The sequence below is a fragment of the Barbus barbus genome (genome assembly GCF_936440315.1).
Source record: "Barbus barbus genome assembly, chromosome: 24".
In the NCBI taxonomy this organism is placed as follows: domain Eukaryota; kingdom Metazoa; phylum Chordata; class Actinopteri; order Cypriniformes; family Cyprinidae; genus Barbus; species Barbus barbus.
Window position 1 is genome coordinate 8,089,825 of NC_136752.1, and position 23,273 is coordinate 8,113,097.

Here is a 23,273-nt window from a genome sequence, read left to right on the forward strand (position 1 = left end):
GCTGGACCCCCTGCAGTTTGCTTACGGAGCAAACCGATCTGTGGATGATGCAGTCAACATGGGACTGCACTTCATCCTCCAACATCTGGACAAACCAGGGATTTATGCAAGGATCCTGTTTGTGGACTTCAGCTCCGCCTTCAACACCATCATCCCGGACACCCTTCACATTAAACTGACACAGCTCTCCGTCCCCACCTCCGTCTGTCAGTGGATCACCAGCTTCCTGACAGACAGGCAGCAGCTAGTGACGCTGGGAAAACTCACATCCAACACCTGCACCATCAGCACTGGAGCTCCTCAGGGCTGCGTTCTCTCCCCACTGCCCTTCTCCCTCTACACGAACGACTGCAAATCTAAAGACCCCTCTGTCAAACTTCTGAAGTTTGCAGATGACACTACAGTCATCAGCCTCATCCAGGATGGTGACGAGTCTGCTTACAGACAGGAGGTTGATCAGCTAGCTCTCTGGTGCAGTCACAACAACCTGGAGCTCAACACGCTGAAAACTGTAGAGATGACAGTGGACTTCAGGAGAAACCCTTTTTATTCTGAAGGGTGTCCATGATGATGGTGTTAAAAGCGGAGCTGAAGTCCACAAACAGGATCCTCACATAAGTCCCTGGTCTGTCCAGATTCTGCAGGATGAAGTGCAGTCCCATATTGACAGCATCATCCACAGACCTGTTTGATCTGTAGGCAAACTGCAGGGGGTCCAGTAAGGGTCCAGTGATGTCCTTCAGATAAGCCAAAACCAGTCTTTCAAATGATTTCATGGCCACAGATGTTAGAGCCACAGGTCTGTAGTCATTAAGTCCAGTAATTTTGGGTTTCTTTGGGACAGGGATGATGGTGGAGCGTTTGAAGCATGAGGGGACTTCACACAGCTCCAGTGATCTATTGAAGATCTGTGTGAAGATGGGGGCCAGCTGGTCAGCACAGGTTTTTAGGCAGGCTGGTGACACACCATCTGGGCCTGTTGCTTTCCTTCTTTTGTTCTTTCTGAAGACCTGTCATCTTCACTGATTTGAAATGTAGGTGTGGGGGAGAGGGGGTTTGCTGGAGGTGTTAATGGTTGTGTGGAGAGGTGTTCAGGGCGGATGTGGGTTGTTTTTTTCAAACCTACAGTAAAAGACATTCAAATTGTTTGCCAGTTGTTGATTCTCCAGAGCGGTGAATTGTAACTGGTGATGTCTTTCATACCTTTCCACACTGAAGCAGGATCACTGGAAGATAATTTTTTCTTTAGCTTGTCAGAATAATTCCTCTTTGCCACTCTGATCTCCTTTTCCAGTATGTATTTGGCCTGTTTATACAAGACTTTATCCCCTTTCTGTAAGCATCTTCTTTGGCCTGACGGAACTGTCTTGAGTTTTGCAGTGAACCATGGTTTGTCAGTGTTGTAAGTTAGATGAGTCCTGGTAGGAATGCACATATCCTCACAGAAACTGATATAAGATGTTACAGTCTCTGTGAGCTCGTCCAGATCGGTGGCAGCATTTTCAAAAACAGTCCAATCAGTGAGAGGGAAACAGGCTTCTAAATCCCGCTCTGTTTCATTAGTTCATCTTTTACCAGTTCTTAATACAGGTTTTGCAGATTTAAGTTTCTGCCTGTAGGACGGAATAAGATGAACCAAACAGTGATCAGAGAGTCCTAAAGCTGCTCGTGGGACAGAGTGATATGCGTCCTTTATCGCTGTGTAACAGTGATCCAGTATATTACTGTCTCTGGTGGGACATGTGATGTGCTGTCTGTATTTTGGCAGTTCGCGGGAGAGATTTGCTTTATTAATGTCCCCGAGAATGATTAAAACCGAGTCCGGGTGTTGTTGCTCACTCTCTGTGATCAGATCAGCGAGTTTCTGTAAAGCTGTGCTCACGTGCGCTTGCGGTGGAATGTAGACACTCACGAGAATGAACGAGCAGAACTCCCATGGCGAATAGAACGGCTTGCAGTTAATGAAGAGAGTTTCTAGATCTGCATAGCACATCTTCTTTAACACAGTTACATCTGTACACCACCTCTCATTGATGTAAAACCGCACTGACGAAGCTTCACGAGCGCGCCGGCTCGCTTCCCCCGTCTGTGCGTCCTCCTGAAGCGTTTGACCAGAGCTACGGCTCCGCCAACTACAATGTCCAGCAAAATGTCCGAATAGTCAAAAGTCTGGTAAAAGATTTTGTGGTGTGTTCTGCCGAATGTTCAGCAGGTCATCTCTGGTAAAACTGATCGTATTTGAATAGCAAAAAACTGGAAAAACAAACAAAAACAGTACAAACACTGAAGAGCAATGCACAATAGCTGCCATCTGCGGTGCCTTCTTAGAATGTATTTATGTAAAACTCCTAAAACGTCTTAACCTGTCCTGAAGAAGACAACCCTAGGAGCTCCCAGTCGAAACCATCCAGAGAAAACCGCAAGGGCATGGGCGGGTGAAGTACCGATCTCCCCCTATGACCCTTCAAGTGGGCTGTTTTCATCGGGAAACTACCTCTTTTTTGGTACTGGAGGGACCCACCATGAACATCATCCTGGGATGCCCCTGGCTCTCCCAACACTCTCCCGAAGTCAGATGGGATCCCATTTGATATTACCCGATGGAGTGAAACATGCCACCAGAACTGCCTTTCCAATGTTCCCACGCCTCAGATTCAGTTCCGCAGCGTCCAAGTCTGTTCAACCCTCATCGAAAGCCCAGAGCCTCTGGAGGTACACATGATCTCATCTTACTACGTGGCATTCCAGGATGTCTTCAGTAAACAGGCAGCAGCCCCTCTTCCTCCACACCGGCCATGGGACTGCGCCATCGACCTGCTGCCTGGAGCTACACTCCCTAAGGGTTGAGTGTGTCCACTGTCCATCCTGGAGTGCAAGGCAATGGAGGAATACAACAGCAGTTTAGCCGACCTTCCACCTCACTCGCCACATCAAGCTTCTTCTTCGTAGGTAAAAAGGACGGAGGCCTGCACTAACTACCGGACCCTGAATTCTTAGACTGTGAAGCTGCTGACCCGTACCCACTTCCCGTGGTCCCGGCTGTCCTTGAGGAACTCTGTGGAGCTCTAATATTTACCAAGCTGGACCTGCGGAGCACGTACAACCTCGTTCGGATCCGGGAAGGCGATGAGTGGAAGACGGCTTTCATCACTCCATCCGGCCAATATGAGTAGCAGGTCATGCCCTACGGCCTGGCCAACTCACTGTCAGTCTTACAAGGCTTCATGAAGTCAAGTCAAGTCACCTTTATTTATATAGCGCTTTTAACAATGTAAATTGTGTCAAAGCAACTGCACAATATCAAAAAAGGAAAATAGTGTGTCAATAATGTAAAATTAAAAGATTTAAAAAAGATTTTCAGTTAAAGGCATTTCATTATTGAATTCAGTGATGTCATCATCCAGCTCAGTTCAGTTTAAATAGTGTCTTTGCAATCAGACCCTGTTCCATCTAAGCTCCTAAAAGAGGTGCTTCCAGAAGTAATAGATCCTCTTCTGAATATTATTAACTCATCATTGCCATTAGGATATGTCCCAAAAACCTTCAAACTGGCCGTTATTAAGCCTCTCCTTAAAAAAAAAACACAACTTGACCCCAAAGAATTAATTAATTACAGACTGATCTTGAAATCTCCCTTTTCTGTCAAAGATATTAGAAAAGGTATATCATCAAAACTATGTTCCTTTTTAGAGAAAAAAAATATATGTGAGGATTTCCAGTCAGGTTTTAGACCATATCATAGAACTGAGACTGCTCTCATTAGAGTTACAAACGACCTGCTCTTATCATCTGATCGTAGTTGTATCTCTCTATTAGTGCTACTGGACCTTGCACTGTGTTTGACACTATTGACCACAACATTATTTTAAATAGACTAGAAAATTATGTTATGTAAATTATAAATAGACTAGATCTCTGTCTAATACTTAATTTAACTGCTCTTTAAATATTTCGTCATCAGTTAGGAACCTAGGCATACTTTTTGTTGGCAGTCTTTCCTTCGAAAAACATGTTTCTAGCATTTGTAAAACTACATTTTTCTATCTTAAATATATATTTAAAATATCGACATATGCTCTCAATGTCAAATGCAGAAACATTAAATACGTTCATGACCTCAAGGCTAGATTATTGTAATGCTTTATTGGGTGGTTGCTCTGTGCATTTAATAAACAAACTCCAGCTGGTTCAAAATGCAGCAGCTGGAGTTCTTACTAGAACCAGGAAGTATGACCACATTAGCCTGGTTCTGTCAACACTGCACTTGCTCCCTATTAAACATTTTATACATTTTAAGATCTTGCTAATTACCTATAAGGCACCTCCGTATTTGAGTGAGCTCTTATCATACTATAGTTCTTCACGTCTGCTGCGACCTCAAAGCTCTGGCCATTTGATAATACCTAGAATATCAAAATCAACTGCAGGCGGGAGATCATTTTCCTATTTAGCGCCCAAACTCTGGAACAATCTACCTAACACTGTTCAGGAAGCAGACACACTCTGTCAGTTTATATCTAGATTAAAGACCCATCTCTTTAATATGGTTAGCACGTAGTACACTATCACATTTCTATAATTCAAATCCGTTAAAGGATTGTTAGGCTGCACAAAACTCCCTCAAGCAGAACACCACTGGGCTGACACCATTCCAGTGCATGCTCTGTTTCCAACCCCCTCTATTCCCCTGGACGGAGGAACCCTCCAAGGTTCCAGCTGTGGATCACTGTTTCCGAGCGAGAGAGTCTGGGACTCAGCTCATGTCCAGCTCCAGCAGGCAGTGCACAAGGACTTCGCCGATTCCCGTCGCTCCAACGGCCTGGGGACAAGATCTGGCTCTCCACCAGGGATCTATGTCTCCGCCTGCCCTGCAAGAAGCTGAGTCCCCGCTATATAGGTCAATTCACCATCCAGAGGCAGATTAATGACGTCACTTACCAGCTCAAACTCCAGCACACTATTGTATCTATCCAGCATTCCATGTATCACTGCTCAAACCCTTCTCTCCTTCTGCCCCAGGTCCCAAAGCCGGCAGTACCTCCTCCTCCCGAAATAGTGGAAGAGTCCACCGTCTATCGAGTAAGAGAAATCTTGGACTCCCGGCAACGGGGGAAGCCGCTTGATGTACCTAGGTGACTGGGAGTGGTACGGGTCAGAGGAAAGATCCTGGGTGGCCCAGGATGATGTTATGTATCCCTTCTTGCTTACTGAGTTCCACCACAACCACCCAGATCACCCCGCACCCAGAGGTTGAGGCTGTCCCCTTCACGGCAATAGGGCATCAAGGGCCACTCCTGGAAGAGGGGGTACTGTCAGGGATTCTCAGTCACCACAGTCACTGCCTCCAATGCTCACCAGAACCCAATCACCCAATTGCTTACAGACAAAAGAAGTCATGGCCACTCCATCCCAGAGAGACAAAAGCGGATTGACCAAGTTCTTAGTCTCTGGCCCACAGCGCTTTGTGTTCAAGGGTCCTTTCCCCACTGCATTGTCATCCAGCACAACCAGTGGTACAAAGAACCACCACCAGACTGCTCACACAACCATGGAGAACATCAATATCACTTAAACAAACAAACCTCTTTCCAGAGACCTTGGCATTGTTGTACAGCAAAGATGGGCACTCGAGTTAGTGACTCGGACTCGAGTCGCACTGGAGTTGCGTTTTTATAGACTTCAGACTTGACTCAGACTCGACCTGAAATGACTCCAGACTTGACTCGACTCGAGGAATAGGACTCGTGAATATTTTAAAAGCAACTCGAATCTTTTATCCTTAAATACTTACATAGGCTAACTGATATTCAAAAGGCGGACCGCATCCGCACCCCGGCATCCATCCGGACCGCGAGCCGTAACAGCAGCACCATTTTAAGTGAGCAGCGCATCAAAACAGCGGAGCGGATCACATAACAAGCACTCACAGTCATTTGTGGCAAATATCTTTCATCTTTAGAAATTTTATCTAAAGCTAAATGTGCTTTATTCAAGCCATTTCAGCTCCGTGAGCTTTCTCTCTCTGTCCTGACGTGACACACAGCAGCCACAACAGCACTTATGTTTTATTTATTTTTTTCCTTTTTATTCAAATCATTCCCAAACGCATTAACTATATCATGAAATATCTTGATTCTCACCTTTATAGATTATGTTAGTTGATCTAGTCATGTTAGTTGATGGTCAAAGTAACCTAATAATGTAACCTATTAACTATACATAAAAATCTGTCTGTTAACTTAATTAACAGATATGGGTGTCATGCCATAACATATATAATATGACTGACTTTATATTTAATGTGAATTTAACATTGAAAGTTAATGTGAATAAAAACATTGTAAGTTAGGCTACTAATCATAACACTTTCATTGTACAGAAAGAGAATCAAAGTACATTATCAAAGAACATTTATACTGACTGTCACGGATCCGGAAGAGAGATTTACATTTACGCATTTAGCAGACGCTTTTATCCAAAGCGACTTACATTGCATTCAAGTTACAGTTTTTTTTTTTACATTTTATCAGCTCTTGCTTTCCCTGGGAATCGAACCCATGACCTTGGCGTTGCTAGAGCCATGCTCTACTATTTGAGCTACAGGAAAGAGATGAGGCGAGGACTCAAGTGCAGGAGAATGGTGGGTCCTTTAATAATAAAATTAAACAAAAACTGAACAAAAACCACCCCGAGGGGGAAAAACAGGCAGGCAGGCTGAGACTGCAAACATCTCACATTAAACATGAAATAACGAAACAGCACAGGACTGCAGACATCAGGAGAATAAATAGGGAGAAAAACGAGGAGGACACAGGTGAAGTCACTGAAACAATAATGAGATAACAAGGAGGGCGGGGTCAGACAATAGACAGGAGAGCACATGGCACAAACCACAAACAACAAGCCATGTGCTCAAACAAACACACAGTGACATCTGGTGGCCAATAAGGGCACACCAGCAGGACGTGACACAACCCCCTCTCTAAGGAGCAGATTCCAGATGCTCCACAGTAAAACTGAAATCAAAAAATGTCTGGGAGGGAGGTGGGCCAGAGGTGGATCAGGGGGAGGGATGGTGGGCCAGGCCTGTGTAGCGGCAGAGGGCCTGGAGACACCTCTGTGCCAGGGTGGTCCCGGCAGAGCAGGAGGCCAAGGCGGGGCAGGCAGAGCAGGAGGATCGTGAGCAGACACTGCCACTGCCTCGGAAGCGTTGTGAGCGTGCACCGCCGCCTCGGAAGCCTTGTGAATGTGCACCGCCACCTCGGAAGCCTTGTGAGCGTGCACCGCCGCCTCGGAAGCCTTGTGAGCGTGCACCGCCGCCTCGGAAGCCTTGTGAGCGTGCACCGCCCCTTCAGAAGGATCGTGAGCGGGCGCCGCCACCTCGGAAGCCTTGTGAGCATGCACCGCCCCTTCAGGAGGATCGTGAGCGGGCACCGCCGCTTTGGAAGCCTTGTGAGCATGCACCGCCCCTTCAGGAGGATCGTGAGCGGGCACCGCCGCTTTGGAAGCCTTGTGAGCATGCACCGCCCCTTCAGGAGGATCGTGAGCGGGCCCCGTCGTCTCGGAAGCCTTGTGAGCATGCATCGCCGCTTTGGAAGCCTTGTGAGCGTGCACTGCCCCTTCAGGAGGATCGTGAGCGGGGACCGTCGTCTCGGAAGCCTTGTGAGCGGGCACCGCCGCCTCGGAAGCCTTGTGAGCATGCATCACCGCTTTGGAAGCCTTGTGAGCGTGCACTGCCCCTTCAGGAGGATCGTGAGCGGGCATAGCTGCTTTGGAAGACTTGTGAGCGGGCACCGCCGCCTCGGAAGCCTTGTGAGTGGGCACCGTCGCCTCGGAAGCCTTGTGAGCATGCACCGCCCCTTCAGGAGGATCGTGAGCGGGCACCGCCGCCTCGGAAGCCTTGTGAGCGTGCACCGCCCCTTCAGGAAGATCGTGAGCGGGCACCGCCGCTTCGGAAGCCTTGTGAGCGTGCACCGTCGCCTCGGAAGCCTTGTGAGCGTGCACCGCCGCCTCGGAAGCCTTGAGAGCGTGCACTGCCCCTTCAGAAGGATCGTGAGCGGGCGCCGCCACCTCGGAAGCCTTGTGAGCATGCACCGCCCCTTCAGGAGGATCGTGAGCGGGCCCCGTCGTCTCGGAAGCCTTGTGAGCGGGCAACGCCGCCTCGGAAGCCTTGTGAGCATGCATCGCCGCTTTGGAAGCCTTGTGAGCATGCACTGCCCCTTCAGGAGGATCGTGAGCGGGGACCGTCGTCTCGGAAGCCATGTGAGCGTGCACTGCCCCTTCAGGAGGATCGTGAGCGGGCATAGCTGCTTTGGAAGACTTGTGAGCGGGCACTGCCGCCTCGGAATCCTTGTGAGCGGGCACCGTCGCCTCGGAAGCCTTGTGAGCATGCACCGCCCCTTCAGGAGGATCGTGAGCGGGCACCGCCGCCTCGGAAGCCTTGTGAGCGTGCACCGCCCCTTCAGGAAGATCGTGAGGGGGCACCGCCGCTTCGGAAGCCTTGTGAGCGTGCACCGTCGCCTCGGAAGCCTTGTGAGCGGGCACTGCCGCCTCGGAAGCCTTGTGAGCGTGCACCGCCCCTTCAGGAGGATCGTGAGCGGGCACAGCTGCTTTGGAAGCCTTGTGAGCGGGCACTGCCACTTTGGAAGCCTTGTGAGCGGGCACCGTCGTCTCGGAAGCCTTGGAGGGTGGGGTCAGACAATAGACAGGAGAGCACATGGCCTGAATTGGATGTCTGAACAAGACCTGAATTGGGTGTGTCTGACAAGGGAGTCATACAAAATGTGCAGGGCCGGGGTGCTTGCAGGACAGGTTTGAAAACCACTGGCTTAGGGTAAACAATAAATGATTGTTGTGAAATTGAGTCCATTTTACAATTTGGACTGAGACATTTAACATGATACCATACATAAAAGGCGGAAAAGCAATAGATTAACAATCATATGTGGTATATGTGACCCTGGACCAGAAAACCAGTCATAAGTAACACGGGTATATTTGTAGCAATAGCCAACAATACATTGTATAGTCAAAATTATCGATTTTTCTTTTATGCCAAACATCATTAGTTATTAAGTAAAGATCTTGTTCCATGAAGATATTTTGTAAATTTCTTAATTTTTAAAAAACTTTTTTTGATTAGTAATATGCATTACTAAGAACTTAATTTGGACATTTTTAAAGGCAATTTTCTAAATATTTAGATTTTTCCTATATATCTCCATTTTTTTTAAAAATGACCCTCATGACTGGTTTTGTGGTCCAGGGTCACAAATAGGGCCAGATTTACTAAACAGGGCAAATTAGCATGAGAGCGCAATTCCAAAATAGCGCCGATGGGCATGGACATTTCTGCAGGTGATTTACTAACAAAAAAAAAAACATGTTTTGATCAGGTCATTATTCGTCCACCTAGTCTCAGTGGCTTATTTCTAACAGTAGTGAGCACTAAGCAGGTGTTGATCTCCATGCATCATAAACTTTTGCAGAGTATTAGATTAGATTAGATTCAACTTTATTGTCATGTATGCAGAGTACAAGTACAGAGCTAATGAAATGCAGTTAGCATCTAACCAGAAGTGCAAGAATATAGTGTTTTATATACATATAAGTGCAGAGTAAGTGAAGATATGATTTACAGAATATACAGTTGAATTGCTATATACAGTATTGAGCAGAGTATATACAGAATATAAATAGGAATACAATGTATGTACATTATGAACAGAGCAATGTAGATTATATAGATTACAGATTATATATACACATTATGAACAGCAGAAACGTGAGAACAGTGGTAATAAATAAATACAGCTGGATGAGTGTGCAAAGTATTGATAGAACAATGTATTCTATGCAAAATAGCAGTAGTGAAATATTTTATAGAAATAGTTTACTGTGCTTGTACAGTAACAACTTTAGACAGTTTATAGTGTAATAACTTGTGCAGTCTGTGCAAAATATGAGTAGTGCAAATGCATGTGTGTAAAGTACTGTGACCAGTGCAGTAACAAGCAGGTGCAGGTTAGATTGGTGGTGTGGCGTTCAGAAGTGTCACAGCCTCGGGGAAGAAGCTCTTCCTGAGCCTACTAGTGCGAAAGTGTAGGCACCTGTAACGCCTGCCGGATGGAAGGAGGGTGAAAAGTCCATGGTTAGGGTGAGAGGCATCCTTGATGATGTTTCTTGCCCTGCCCAGACAGCGCTTATAATAAATGTTCTCAATGGAAGTTAACTGGGTGCCGGTGATCCGTTGAGCAGTTTTCACCACCCTCTGGAGTACTTTGCGGTCAGATGCGGAGCAATTGCTGTACCATACTGAGATGCAGTTCGTGAGTATGCTCTCAATGGTACAGCGGTAGAATTCCACAAGGATCCTGGGATTCAGGTGAACTTTCTTAAGGCTCCTTAAGAAGTAAAGGTGCTGCTGTGCCTTTTTGACCAGAGTGGAGGTGTTATGGGACCAGGTGAGGTCATCAGAGATGTGGATGCCAAGGAACTTGAAACTCGACACACGCTCCACTTCAGCTCCGTTGATGTAGATGGGTGTGTGTGCATGACTCCTAGTCCGCCTGAAGTCCACAATGATCTCCTTTGTCTTCTGGGTGTTTAGTTGTAGATTATTGGTGGCACACCACACAGCCAGGTGCTGCACCTCATCCCTGTAGGCTGACTCATCGTCATCCTTGATCAGACCTACCACCGTGGTGTCATCTGCAAATTTGATTATGGTATTGGATCCATAAACAGGAACACAGTCATGGGTGAAGAGGGAGTACAGGAGAGGGCTCAGTACGCAGCCCTGTGGCACGCCGGTGTTCAGGGTGATGATGGAGGAGGAGAGGTTATCTAACTTGACGGACTGGGGTCTGTTAGTCAGAAAATCTAGAATCCAATTGCAGATGGGTGTGCTGATTCCAAGCTGGCTGAGCTTGGAGATCAGCTTGGAGGGGATTACTGTATTAAATGCAGAACTGAAGTCTATGAACAGCATTCTCACATGTGTGTTTTGACTGTACAGGTGGGTGAGGGCAGAGTGAAGTGCTGTTGAGATGGCGTCCTCTGTTGACCTATTGTGGCGATAGGCAAATTGGAATGGGTCTAGTGTAGCAGGGAGACAGGATTTTAGGTGGGATGCAACCAGTTTTTCAAAACACTTGGCAATGATGGGGGTGAGTGCAACAGGACGGAAGTCGTTAGGGACCGAGGCAGTGGAGTGTTTCGGTACTGGTACGATGGTGGAGGTTTTGAAGATAGTGGGGACAGTTGTTTGGGCCAGGGACAGATTGAAAATGTCCGTGAAGACCCCAGGTAGCTGCTCCGCACAGGCTTTAAGCACACGACCAGGTATTCCGTCAGGGCCAGCTGCCTTCCGTGCATTCACCTTACGCAGAGTGGAGTAAACATCTGATGTGGAGAGAGTGAGAGGCAGTTCACTGGGTTGATGCTCAGCTTTGAGTGAGATCTCCTTATTATTTTGATCAAAACGAGCATAAAAGTGATTGAGCTCGTCTGGGAGGGAGGCAGAGCTGGAGGGGGGCACAGAGTTAGGTGGTTTGTAATCTGTGATAGATTGTATGCCTTGCCACATACGCCGGGGGTCTGAAGAATTGAAGTGTTCTTCAATCTTCTGTTTGTGTGTGAGTTTGGCCTGGCGGATACCCTTCCTCAGGTTGGCTCTGGCTGAGCTGTAAGCCTCCTGGTCTCCAGACCTGAAGGCTGCATCTCTTGCTTTGAGCAGGAGGCGAACCTCTCTGTTCATCCAGGGCTTCTGATTGGGGAAGATTTGTATTTTTTTGTGTGTAGTCACTCTGCTCACACATCTGTTGATGTGTTCAATGACAGAGTTGGTGTAAATGTCAATGTTAATCTGAGAGTTTGTGGTGGCCTGGGCAGCAAACTCACTCCAGTCTGTGTGCTGGAATTGATGTTGAAGAGTGGAGTCAGCGCCTTCCAGACAGATTTTAACAGTCCTTGTTGTAGGTTTCACACATTTGATGACCGGGGTATACTTGGGGAGCAGGAACAAAGAGAGGTGATCAGACTGACCCAGGTGGGGGAGGGGTGTGACTTTGTAGGCATCATGGGTAAGCAGCTTCTGGTAAACAACATAGTAAGAAAAGTGGCATGAGTCATGAGATATAAATGAGAAAACCACATGCAACACCCTTCAGTCTCGCTATAATAGTCTATTTTTACTGCATCATGAAATAAATCCGTAATCTGATTTTGAGTGAAATAAGAATTATTATTATTAAGCATTCATAACATGTGAGTTAAATATGGCTCACTATTTGGCAGGTATTGTTTTAAAATCACCTTTTAATTCATGCAGTTATAACTGCTTATCATCGATTTATAAATGAGTTATTAGTCATTAATGAACACCTTCATAAACCCTTTACAAAGGGAACCTTACTCTAAAGTGTTGTTAATTATTTCATCTCACTATTTTTTATCTCTCCATTCTCTAGGTATTTGGGTCTAAGGGGATTGTCTAAGGGGACTGAGCCAGTTACTTGGCCTGACCAATATGGGCCAGCAGAACGAGATGAGGCCTATGTGAGCTTCAGTCTATCAGGTTGGGGTGGTGGATGTGGTCATGATGCTCCAATGATCGCTCTGGATGCCCTCTTAGGAGCAGGCTCAGACTGGGAAGAACTCATGAGTCGTGCAGCATTTCATGGAGGTCATCTTACTAAATCAACTATATCAATTTTGTGTTTTAGTCCAGTTTGTGTAAAAACTAGGGCTGAGATAAACTATGCATTAAGACAGATAGGTGTAAGTGCAGAAACTTAGCTTAGCATAGGTCATTGAATCTGATTAGACCGTTAGCATCTTGCTCATAAATGACGATAGAGTTTCAATATTTTTCCTATTTAAAACTTGACTCTTCTGTAGTTACATAATTTACTAAGACTGACGGAAAATGAAAAGTTGCGATTTTCTTGGCCGATATGGCTAGGAACTATACTCTCATTCCAGCGTAATAATCAAGGAACTTTGCTGCAGTACCTTGGGTGCAGCACGCGCAATGATATTACACAGTGCCTGAAAGTAGTCCCCAGCTATATACACTGGAATGAGAGTATAGTTCCTAGCCATAACGGCCTAGAAAATCATAACTTTTAATTTTCCTTCAGTCTTCGTACACGATGTAACTACAGAAGAGTCAAGCAGAAGAGTCAAAATGGTAAAACTCAACTGTTTAACTCTTGGGGAGTTGGAAAATGAGCCTATTTTCAAAAAAGTGGAGTGTTCCTTTGTTTAATTTTTTTTTTTTCACATTTCTGTAATTATATCTATAATTATTAGGGCTGCACAATCATGGTAAATTGATAATCACAAATATTTTGTCAGAATTTAATTTAATCAGAATTACTGCATTTTCACGTAAACACAATTCAAGAGAACGTCAACTCATATGTATGGTTTAATTTAAAGGGCATATTATGCAAAATTAACTTTTATATGTTGTCTGAACATAAATGTGTGTTGGCAGTGTGTACACAACCACCATATGATGATAAAATCCACCTGCTCCTTTTTTATTTAATCCCCATAAATCATAAGCAGTGTCTTATAATGAGTCATTCGCAGAATCCGTAAACACATTTTATAGGCCCCACCCACAACTGTTGATGAACACTGACCTATTAGCACCTGAGTGAACCGCACACAATCCACCATGTTTATCTTCACTCTAGAGCAGTGGTTCTCAATTGACCTATTGGTAAGCCCGCCCCCCTTATTTACTGTTGCTCCCTCGGACAAACAAATGGAGTTGCTCACTGTTTAACAATTACAGCTGCAAATGGGAATTAAATATTCCATGGAGGGATTTATAAAATATTTAAAAATAAATGTGGTGGGTAACTCAAAGCGTGGGTTTACAGATCATAATGCAAGTGGGAGAAGTGTCATATTACGGTCGGTCATCACAATTGTGGATGACAACATGCAGGATCAACGCTGTTCATGTATCTCAGGATACAATTAAATTAATGTACATTTAATTAGTTTAATATGAAGAGAGTGTGAAATGTAAACCTTCCTTTATGTGTTTTTGACCTACACTGTACAAGACGTGAGAACAGTCCGCTATTTAGGTTTGTACATTAACATGGACTCACTAACTTTAACGTTAGCTAGTTTTAGTCAGAGATACCTTGCTGAAGCACAAGATAACATTAACGTTCTGCTTGAGCAGATGAAAACTGTAACTTAATGAGTGTATGACAACAAGAAAATGAACGTTTTTGTCTTCATTTGGATTGGGGTTGAATGCTTAGGGACATTTTGCTCTGTTATGTTTGGATTCAGGAAATGTAATCAAATAAATTATAATTGTCAGGATAAGTAACCACCAGATCCAAGTGCGAGAGCAAAAGGTTTATTAGAAACAGAGAGAGACGTTGGGAGTAGTTGGGACTCCAGCTGAAATCAGTATCAGAACTCTCACAACCGCCGCGAAGATGATCCAAACCGTCAGGTAATCCAGTGATGAGCGAGGATAATCCAAACTGGCTGAACGGAGAACAAGGGAGCTGACAGAAAACAAGACGAGATTAACGAACCGACAACACACGCATGCAAAACCAGCTAGATAAAGGCAGCGCAAATGAGCTGCAGGTGAGCACTCTGATTACGCTGCCAGCTGCGGTACTAGGCAACAGACGCTCCCACACAAACTAGACAGACACCAAAATGAACACACGGATCCATGAACCGTGACAATAATGCCTATCCTCTCAGGATATTTTTTATTATTTTTGTAGCATAAACACCATCAAACCTATGCGAGCTTTGGATCTTCCAATGTTTTTCTATGGCCCTGAAACCTAAAGATGTCCGAGTTTTGCTCCCCGTGCAAATTATACTCCACTGCCATTGGCTCATCTGCATTCGAGGGGAGGGGCTTACCGATAGGTCAATTCCAGTCCTGGAGTACCACTTCTCTGCACATTTTGTATGTCCTCTTATTTAGTGCACCTGATTCAGATCCTCAGCTCGTTAGGAGGGAGATCTATGAACTGAACCGAGGGTGTCTGACTGAGCGACATACGGTACAATATGAAAAAGAGAGACATACAAAATGTGCAGAGCAGCGGTACCCCAGGACTGGAATTGAAAACCACTGCGCTAGAACATTTAAAAGCAGCATTCATGAAATATCTTCTAATTAAAGCTACAGAAGTTATTCATTCAAGAGCAATGAGTGATTTTCTGTTTTTATTTTATTGTTTGGGTCATATTGACAGCTTAGACAGTAGTATTGGTACTGTATATTACGCTGCTATCACTTAATACACAATTGTAATATAAAGATGTAATTACTTTACCCGCAGTTTACCTTCACAGACATAACCAACAGTGTTTCTGTCACATGTTTTAAAGCGCCCCAATTATGTCATTTCCAATATTGCCCATCAAGCAGTTCGTAATGTAGCTGTATGTGAATGTAAAAAATCAGCAAAGTTGTAAATCCAAAAGTGCACGATAAATAGTTTTTGTCTTCCAAAATAAAGAATCAACGCTATACAGCCCAAACGAGTCTTTAGTAATTTGAATTCCACTTGCCGTCACGGGGTAACGCATTTGCATAATTCCCGCCTATGTTCTACACTGGCCGGTCGCAACTTGAAACACAGCCTGTAAGTATGATATATTTTCTATCGAGCGTTCAAAATACAGAACTATGTCAATGGGCCTATTGTTTCCGATGCTCTGTACATGGTAGACCAATCACAACAAGACTGGGCCATCTGACCAATCAGAGCAGAGTAGGCTCATGGAAAGGAGGGGTTTAGAGAGACTGAATCTTAGAACTGCTTTGAACGAATAGTTTGAGAGTCGCTGGAAAATGAGGTGATATTAAACGCATATTTTGAGAAAACAAAAGCGTTTTTTACCTTGCATGCATTTAAACCTATTTTATGAGACTCCCAAAACAATATTAGCAGCCTTAAAATGGCATAATAGGGGCACTTTAACATACTGTAACCTTGTGTGTATTTAACAGTTTAAATAAGACTTGAGAGAACATGGTTTAGTACTCTTATGCTGTGTGACAGCCGATTTCTGTGCGCGTGCTTCAGAAGTAAGTGTCACAGTTCTAATGACGTACAGAATGCAATGTCTCAGAAAATCCGATATGCCTGTTTACATGAGTCGCATTGACACATATCTGAATATATACGATTTATTTATTTATTTAATACACATGAATGAGGCCTGAAACCGATCTCGAAATATCTGAATGCATGCACTTTTTTTTCAGTTTAGCGATCTAAATGAAAGTGTCCCTCAGTCGGTCTGTGTTCTGTCATGAGATCTAGACCATGGGTAGACAATGTCGGTCCTGGAGTGCCGATGTCCTGCAGAGTTTATCTCTAACCCTGAAAAAAACCTCAGCTGCCTATAGCCTTAGGGTGCTTCTCAAATGGAAGGTTGCTTCCTACAAAGGCTGCATTTCTCGGCTGCCACATCATCAATCTTCGCTGAAGGCCATCTCAATTGGAAGGCGCCTTGAAAGTTTTGCGTCCTTCATTCAGCTGAATTTGAAGGACGCATGGGATGTATCCTTTGCGACCTTCAATTACCCACGATCCTTGGGTAATTGGGTACATTCAATTTCCTTCATTTCATGAAAATAAACTGACGAAAACCGAGTCATTAATGAGCTTGTCTGAATTTATTATGAAATGTTAGACAAAAAGAATGTTTTCAGTCATGAAAGCAGATGTTATTATTTGTTTTGGTGTAAATTACTCAATAAACGCTAAACTGCCAATAACTTAAGCAACAGGGAGATTATAGACAGCTGTGATTCATTGTATTGCTTTAATTGAAAGCCTAATGATATAAAGATTTGTAATACAAAGTATTTTTCCAAAACTAAGTTTTATTAGTATTTTCGTGCCGTGACAGTGACATATGTGACGTATCCATGCGCACTTAATAGACCATCTTATTCTAGTGTTTATATGATGAGGAGGACTCTAGCCTACATGACTCTGAATGACTGAACTAGGAAGGATGCAGCCTCGGTAGGATGCAGCCTTCCGTTTGAGAAGCACCCAATATAATCCCGAAGGCCTTGATTAGCTTGTTCAGGTGTGTTTGATTAGGGTTGGAGCTAAACTCTACAGGCAGTTGCACTCCAGGACTGACGTTGCCTACCCCTGATCTAGACTACAGGTGCTAGTCATAAAATTAGAATATCATGAAAAAGTTGATTTCAGTAATACCATTCAAAAAGTGAAACTTGTATATTAGATTCATTCATTACACACAGACTGATATATTTCAAATGTTTATTTCCTTTAATTTTGACGATTATAACTGACAACTAATGAAAGTCCCAAATTCAGTATCTCAGAAAATTAGAATATTGTGAAAATGTTCAATATTGAAGACACCTGGTGCCACACTCTAATCAGCTAATTAACTCAATACACCTGCAAAAGCCTTTAAATGGTCTCTCAGTCTAGTTCTATAGGCTACACAATCATGGGGAAGACTGCTGACTTGACAGTTGTCCAAAAGACGACCATTGACACCTTGCACAAGGAGGGCAAGACACAAAAGGTCATTGCTAAAGAGGCTGGCTGTTCACAGAGCTCTGTGTCCAAGCACATTAATAGAGAGGCGAAGGGCAGGACAAGATGTGGTAGAAAAAAAAGTGTACAAGCAATAGGGATAACCGCACCCTGGAGAGGATTGTGAAACAAAAACCATTCAAAAATGTGGGGGAGATTCACAAAGAGTGGACTGCAGCTGGAGTCAGTGCTTCAAGAACCACCACGCACAGACGTATGCAAGACATGGGTTTCAGCTGTCGCATTCCTTGTGTCAAGCCACTCTTGAACAAGAGACAGCGTCAGAAGCGTCTTGACTGGACTGCTGCTGAGTGGTCCAAAGTTATGTTCTCTGATGAAAGTAAATTTTGCATTTCCTTTGGAAATCAAGGTCCCAGAGTCTGGAGGAAGAGAGGAGAGGCACATAATCCACGTTGCTTGAGGTCCAGTGTAAAGTTTCCACAGTCATTGATGGTTTGGGGTGCCATGTCTTCTGCTGGTGTTGGTCCATTGTGTTTTCTGAGGTCCAGGACGTTTTAGAGCGCTTCATGCTTCCTGCTGCTGACCAACTTTATGGAGATGCAGATTTAATTTTCCAACGGGACTTGGGACCTGCACATACTGCCAAAGCTACCAGTACCTGGTTTAAGGACCATGGTCTCCCTGTTCTTGATTGGCCAGCAAACTCGCCTGACCTTAACCCCATAGAAAACCTATGGGGTATTGTGAAGAGGAAGATTCAATACGCCAGACCCAACAATTCAGAAGAGTTGAAGGCCACTATCAGAGCAACATGGGCTCTCATAACACCTGAGCAGTGCCACAGACTGATCGACTCCATGCCACACCGCATTGCTGCAGTAATCCAGGCCAAAGGAGCCCCAACTAAATATTGAGTGCTGTACATGCTCATACTTTTCATGTTCATACTTTTCAGTTGGCCAACATTTCTAAAAATCATTTTTTTTGCATTGGTCTTAATTGATATTCTAATTTTCTGAGATACTGAATTTGGGACTTTTATTAGTTGTCAGTTATAATCATCAAAATTAAAGGAAATAAACATTTGAAATATATTAGTCTGTGTGTAATGAATGAATCTAATATACAAGTTTCACTTTTTGAATAGTATTACTGAAATAAATCAACTGTTTCATGATATTCTAATTTTATGACCAGCACCTGTATATTGTTTGCGATTGTGATTGCTGAATAAATGCACTTACTCAACCGCTGTTGTTTTAATAGAGAAATATAGGCTATTGCCATTTGGAATTAGTGGAATTACTAGGAATTTCACTGTTAAAATATTTTTCGTTTGTTTTACCAGTTTTCATGATGTAGACAGAGAGATTGCACAAGTCTTTGATATTAATTTATATAATAAAAATCCTATAATAAATCGGTATACTAGATGAGGTAAAATACATCATGTATATGTCCACATTCTATTGATTTGTGCTTACTGGTGAAAGTGCAATACCTGGAATGCAGAAGTACATTTCTCAAATGACAACAATCATTATGATTATAGTTTTGAGCAAAAATAATTTTTATCAGTTTATCCATTATACAGACTGACGAAAATGTGACTAAGATTTAATTGACTAAAGCCTGACTAAAATGCTCATACATTTCATTGACTAAAACTAAACAACTAAACAAAAACAGGACGAGGTTGTCTAAATATGATAACTAAAATGTACATTTGAGTAAGACTAAGACTAAATTAAAAATGGCTTCCAAAATTAATACTGCTGTACGGTTAATTAATAATAATCTTATTGCTAAAATGTTCATTGACTAAAACTACACTTAAAGGATTAGTTCACTTTTAAAAAAACTTTTGCTGATAATTTACTCACCCCCATGTCATCGAAGATGTCCATGTCTTTCTTTCTTCAGTCGAAAAGAAATTAAGGTTTTTGATGAAAACATTTCTCAATATAATGGACTTCATTGGGACCCAAACGGTTCAAGGTCCAAATGACAGTTTCAGTGCAGCTTCAAAGGGCTTTAAACGATACCAGACGATGAATAAGGGTCTTATCTAGCGAAACGATCGGTCATTTCAAAAATAAATAAAAACGTTAAGTTTTATAAGCACAAATGCTCGACTTGCTCTGTTCTGTGATGCGAGTTCGTGACATCACGTAATACGCAATTACGTGGAAAAGGTAACTTTTAATACTTCAGGTTTTCTTTGACAAAACTAGACTAAAATACTTTAGATTTCCTTGGATTAAAACTAGACTAAAATGTTGAGACTTTTAGTCAACTAAAACTTGACTAAAACTAAATAATAAGTTTGACTAAATATTATAAAAACTAACAAGGACATTTTACCATGGGACTAAGACTAAGACTAAAATTGAAATAGCTGACAAAATTAACACTAATGTTAAGTTCTGTTGTACTATAAGCCTGACCATACTTCTCTCTTTACAGGAGACAGTGACAGCACTGCAGCGATTGCCTGCTGCTGCTGGGGTCTGCTGTATGGAATGGACGGAGTCCCCAAGTGTAATTATAGAAACCTGGAGTACAGGGGCCGACTGGAGAGTGTTGCACAAAAGCTGTATGCTCTTCAATGATTTTTCAAATATGACACACACTTAAAGTGTGTTCACACTGACAGCAATAGCTGGAGGTTGACAGTGTCACTTGTAGGTGTTCTGCATTTTCTACATTAAAATGAAAATAATAAGTAAATAAATACATAAAAACATTATGGATGCATTTGTTTAACTTCGCAGTTTTGAGCTTTGTTAAAAAAAAAAAAAATCAGAAATCAAATAACTTAAACATGCAATTAGAAATTTAAAACTTTATTATTTTATATATATATTTTTTTTTTTACAGTGTCATAAACAGTTTTGAGCCATTTTTGTTTGTGATAGAATTTCACAATTTAAAAATTATGGGAAACACTTTAGATTACAACCCGCAACGTACCGCATAAGTAAACAGAATTTACAGCATACCTATTTGTAACTATGGAGTACCTCTACATACCACATACCTACCTCCTGGTAGGTATAAGGGGAAAATATGCAACATTTGAGGAATAAGGGGGTAATAACCGTCAAAATTATAAAGTATTTATACTGTCAGTATTTTATAACTAAAGGGCACCTATTCTGAAATTATGTAGTATGTACGACAAACTGACTGCAATTTTCTGCATGTGAAACAAATATTAAAGCATAAGCTCATTTGTTTTTACTCATGAACAAAAACACGGAAAGAATCTATCTTAATTTTTGTTTTTCAGTTTCTCAAACAAAACAAAATAATGATTATTATTTGGGTTTATTATTATTATTACTAGCCTATTATAAAATATCTTAATTTCTTTCTGTTTGTATTTTGATTTGTTGTTAAATCAAACTTAAATGATTCAAATAAAGAAATATTTCAAGCCTAGAGTGTCACAACTTCAAAAGAGTTGAGAGCGAGGAGATGTAGGAATAAACTTAAACAAACAGACTTTAATAAAACAAACCAACGGAAATACAAATTCAGGAACACAGGAATGACGTAAGACCCCGGACGCTAGACGCTGGAAACACTGGGCTTAAAAACTAGGAACTAAATGAGGTAATAAATGGAGCACAGCTGAATCAAATGGAACCTAATCAAACAGGAACAGGAACAAAACCAAATATGGGCACAAGAGAACACGAGGGAAAACTAGGACACGGAGCACATGGGGAGCAAAACAAATACAAAAGGTGTATTCGACTTGAAGCGGCGCTGCACAGAATGATCAGTGTATGAGTCCCGACTACCCTCTGTAGTCTTCTGAGGTCAGATTTGGTAACTGAGCTGAACCAGACAGTTATAGAAGTGCAGAGGACAGATTCAATGATGGCGGAGAAGAACTGTTTCAGCAGCTCTTGTGGCAGGTTGAACTTTGACAGGTTGAGTCAATGTGAGTGTCCCACTTCAAGTCCTGAGAGATAGTGGTGCCTAGGAACCTGAATGGCTCCACTGTCATTACAATGCTATCTATTATGGTGAGTGGGAGGAGAGCAGGGGGGTTTCTTCTGAAGTCCAGATCATCTACACTGTTTTGAGCGTGTTGAGCTCCAGGTTGTTAAGACTGCACCAGACAGCCAGCTCTTTAACCTCCTGCCTGTAAGTAGACTCTTCACCATCCTGAATGAGGCCGACGAGTGTGGAAGTTTGTCGTCTGCAAACTTCAGGAGCTTGACAGAGGGGTCCTTTGAAGTGCAGTCATTCATGTAGAGGGAGAAGAGCAGTGGGGAGTGAATGCAGCTGTCTGTCAGGAAGCTGGTGATTCACTGACAGATGGAGATGGGCACGGAGAACTGCGTTAGTTTGGGCAGGAGGAGGTTTGGGATGATAGTGTTAAAAGCCGAGCTGAAGTCCATAGACAGGATCCTCACATAAGTCTGTGGTCTGTTGCAGAACATAATGCAGTCCCATATTGACTGCATCATCCACAGACCTGTTTGCTCTGTAGGCAAACTAACGAGAATCCAGTATGGGTCCAGTAATGTCCTTCAGGTGGGCCAGCACCAGTTTTTCAAATGACTTCATCACTGTAAGCCCGGATAAGTTGAATTTACTTAAAAAATTTGAGGAAACCGGTTGCCTTAAAAACTTGAGTGCATTTAACTTAAATGCATGAAAGGGTGGACTTATTATTTTAAGTTCAAAACACTGAATGCCAAGTTGATTTCACTTACAATCTCTTGTTATATTAATTGTCTTGTCACATGAACTCCACTTACTATTTTAAGTTAAAGTAACTAAACCTTTGTATTCATTGAATATGCTAAACTAGAACATTTAAATGAAGACAAATACGCAATACAAAAGTAATTGTTTTACCGTTTTATTTGAAAACAGCATCAACTTACAGGTTGCTGTCCCCTGCTTTAACAACCTTGAATAAGGAGCCTGAAACAGTGACAAAATGTGTCATTCATGCCCTGAACATTGCATAAAACAAAGCACCATCATGCCAACAAAAACACTTATTGTGCTCAAGCATGTGTACATCACAACAAATCACATTAAAAGCGGTTCCTGTTAGGGAAGATTTTCATATAGTTGAACATTCCCATTTATATGACTAAACATGACTAAAATATCTACTCTATATATCTTGAAAATCCAAAATGCACCAAGACATCTGCCTTTTAGTTGGTAATGTTACAAATACCCAACTAATTTGAAATGAAATTTTATCAAAGCCTGTGTCATGGAATCTTGTGCAAAAATCAGTGCAAATACCACAGGACACATGTACCCCAAACCATACACAACAGTAAACATTTTCATAAAAGTCCAACGTTACAAACTGTGGCAAACAAATCTGGAACCGTAGTAGAGCCACTTCGAACCCCGTTTTATGCTTCCAGCTGATTTTTCAAAGTTTGAATTTTACATTTATTCATTTCATTTAGCTGATACTTTTATCCAAAGCGACTTACAATTGCTATATATGTCAGAGGTCGCACGCCTCTGGAGCAACTAGGGGTTAAGTGTCTTGCTCAGGGACACATTGGTGTCTCACAGTGGATTCGAACCCAGGTCTCTCACACCAAAGGCATGTGTCTTATCCACTGCGCCATCACCACCCCAATTTTGGGTACCAGCTCAATTCTACCCAGTTTGAGCATTACTTGCTGAATAAAGTTGAAAGTGTTTTTCATGCACTTG

The 23,273-nt window shown here is 42.8% G+C and overlaps 1 protein-coding gene across 2 annotated transcripts in view; it reads left to right on the forward strand.

Annotated features, from left to right (window-relative positions):
* The window catches only part of LOC306844005 (ADP-ribosylhydrolase ARH1-like), a gene marked incomplete at its 5' end in the record, with an annotated part of 55,786 nt that extends 34,782 nt beyond the window's left edge, over nucleotides 1-21,004 (forward strand). For both annotated transcript variants that reach the window (XM_079375800.1, XM_079375799.1), the window contains 2 exons: nucleotides 12,471-12,685; nucleotides 20,028-21,004. In XM_079375800.1, the coding sequence (XP_079231926.1) occupies nucleotides 12,471-12,685; nucleotides 20,028-20,173 (361 nt within the window). In that variant the 3' untranslated portion in view covers nucleotides 20,174-21,004. The remainder of the gene's footprint in view (nucleotides 1-12,470; nucleotides 12,686-20,027) is intronic.
* Nucleotides 21,005-23,273: the final 2,269 nt, after the last annotated feature.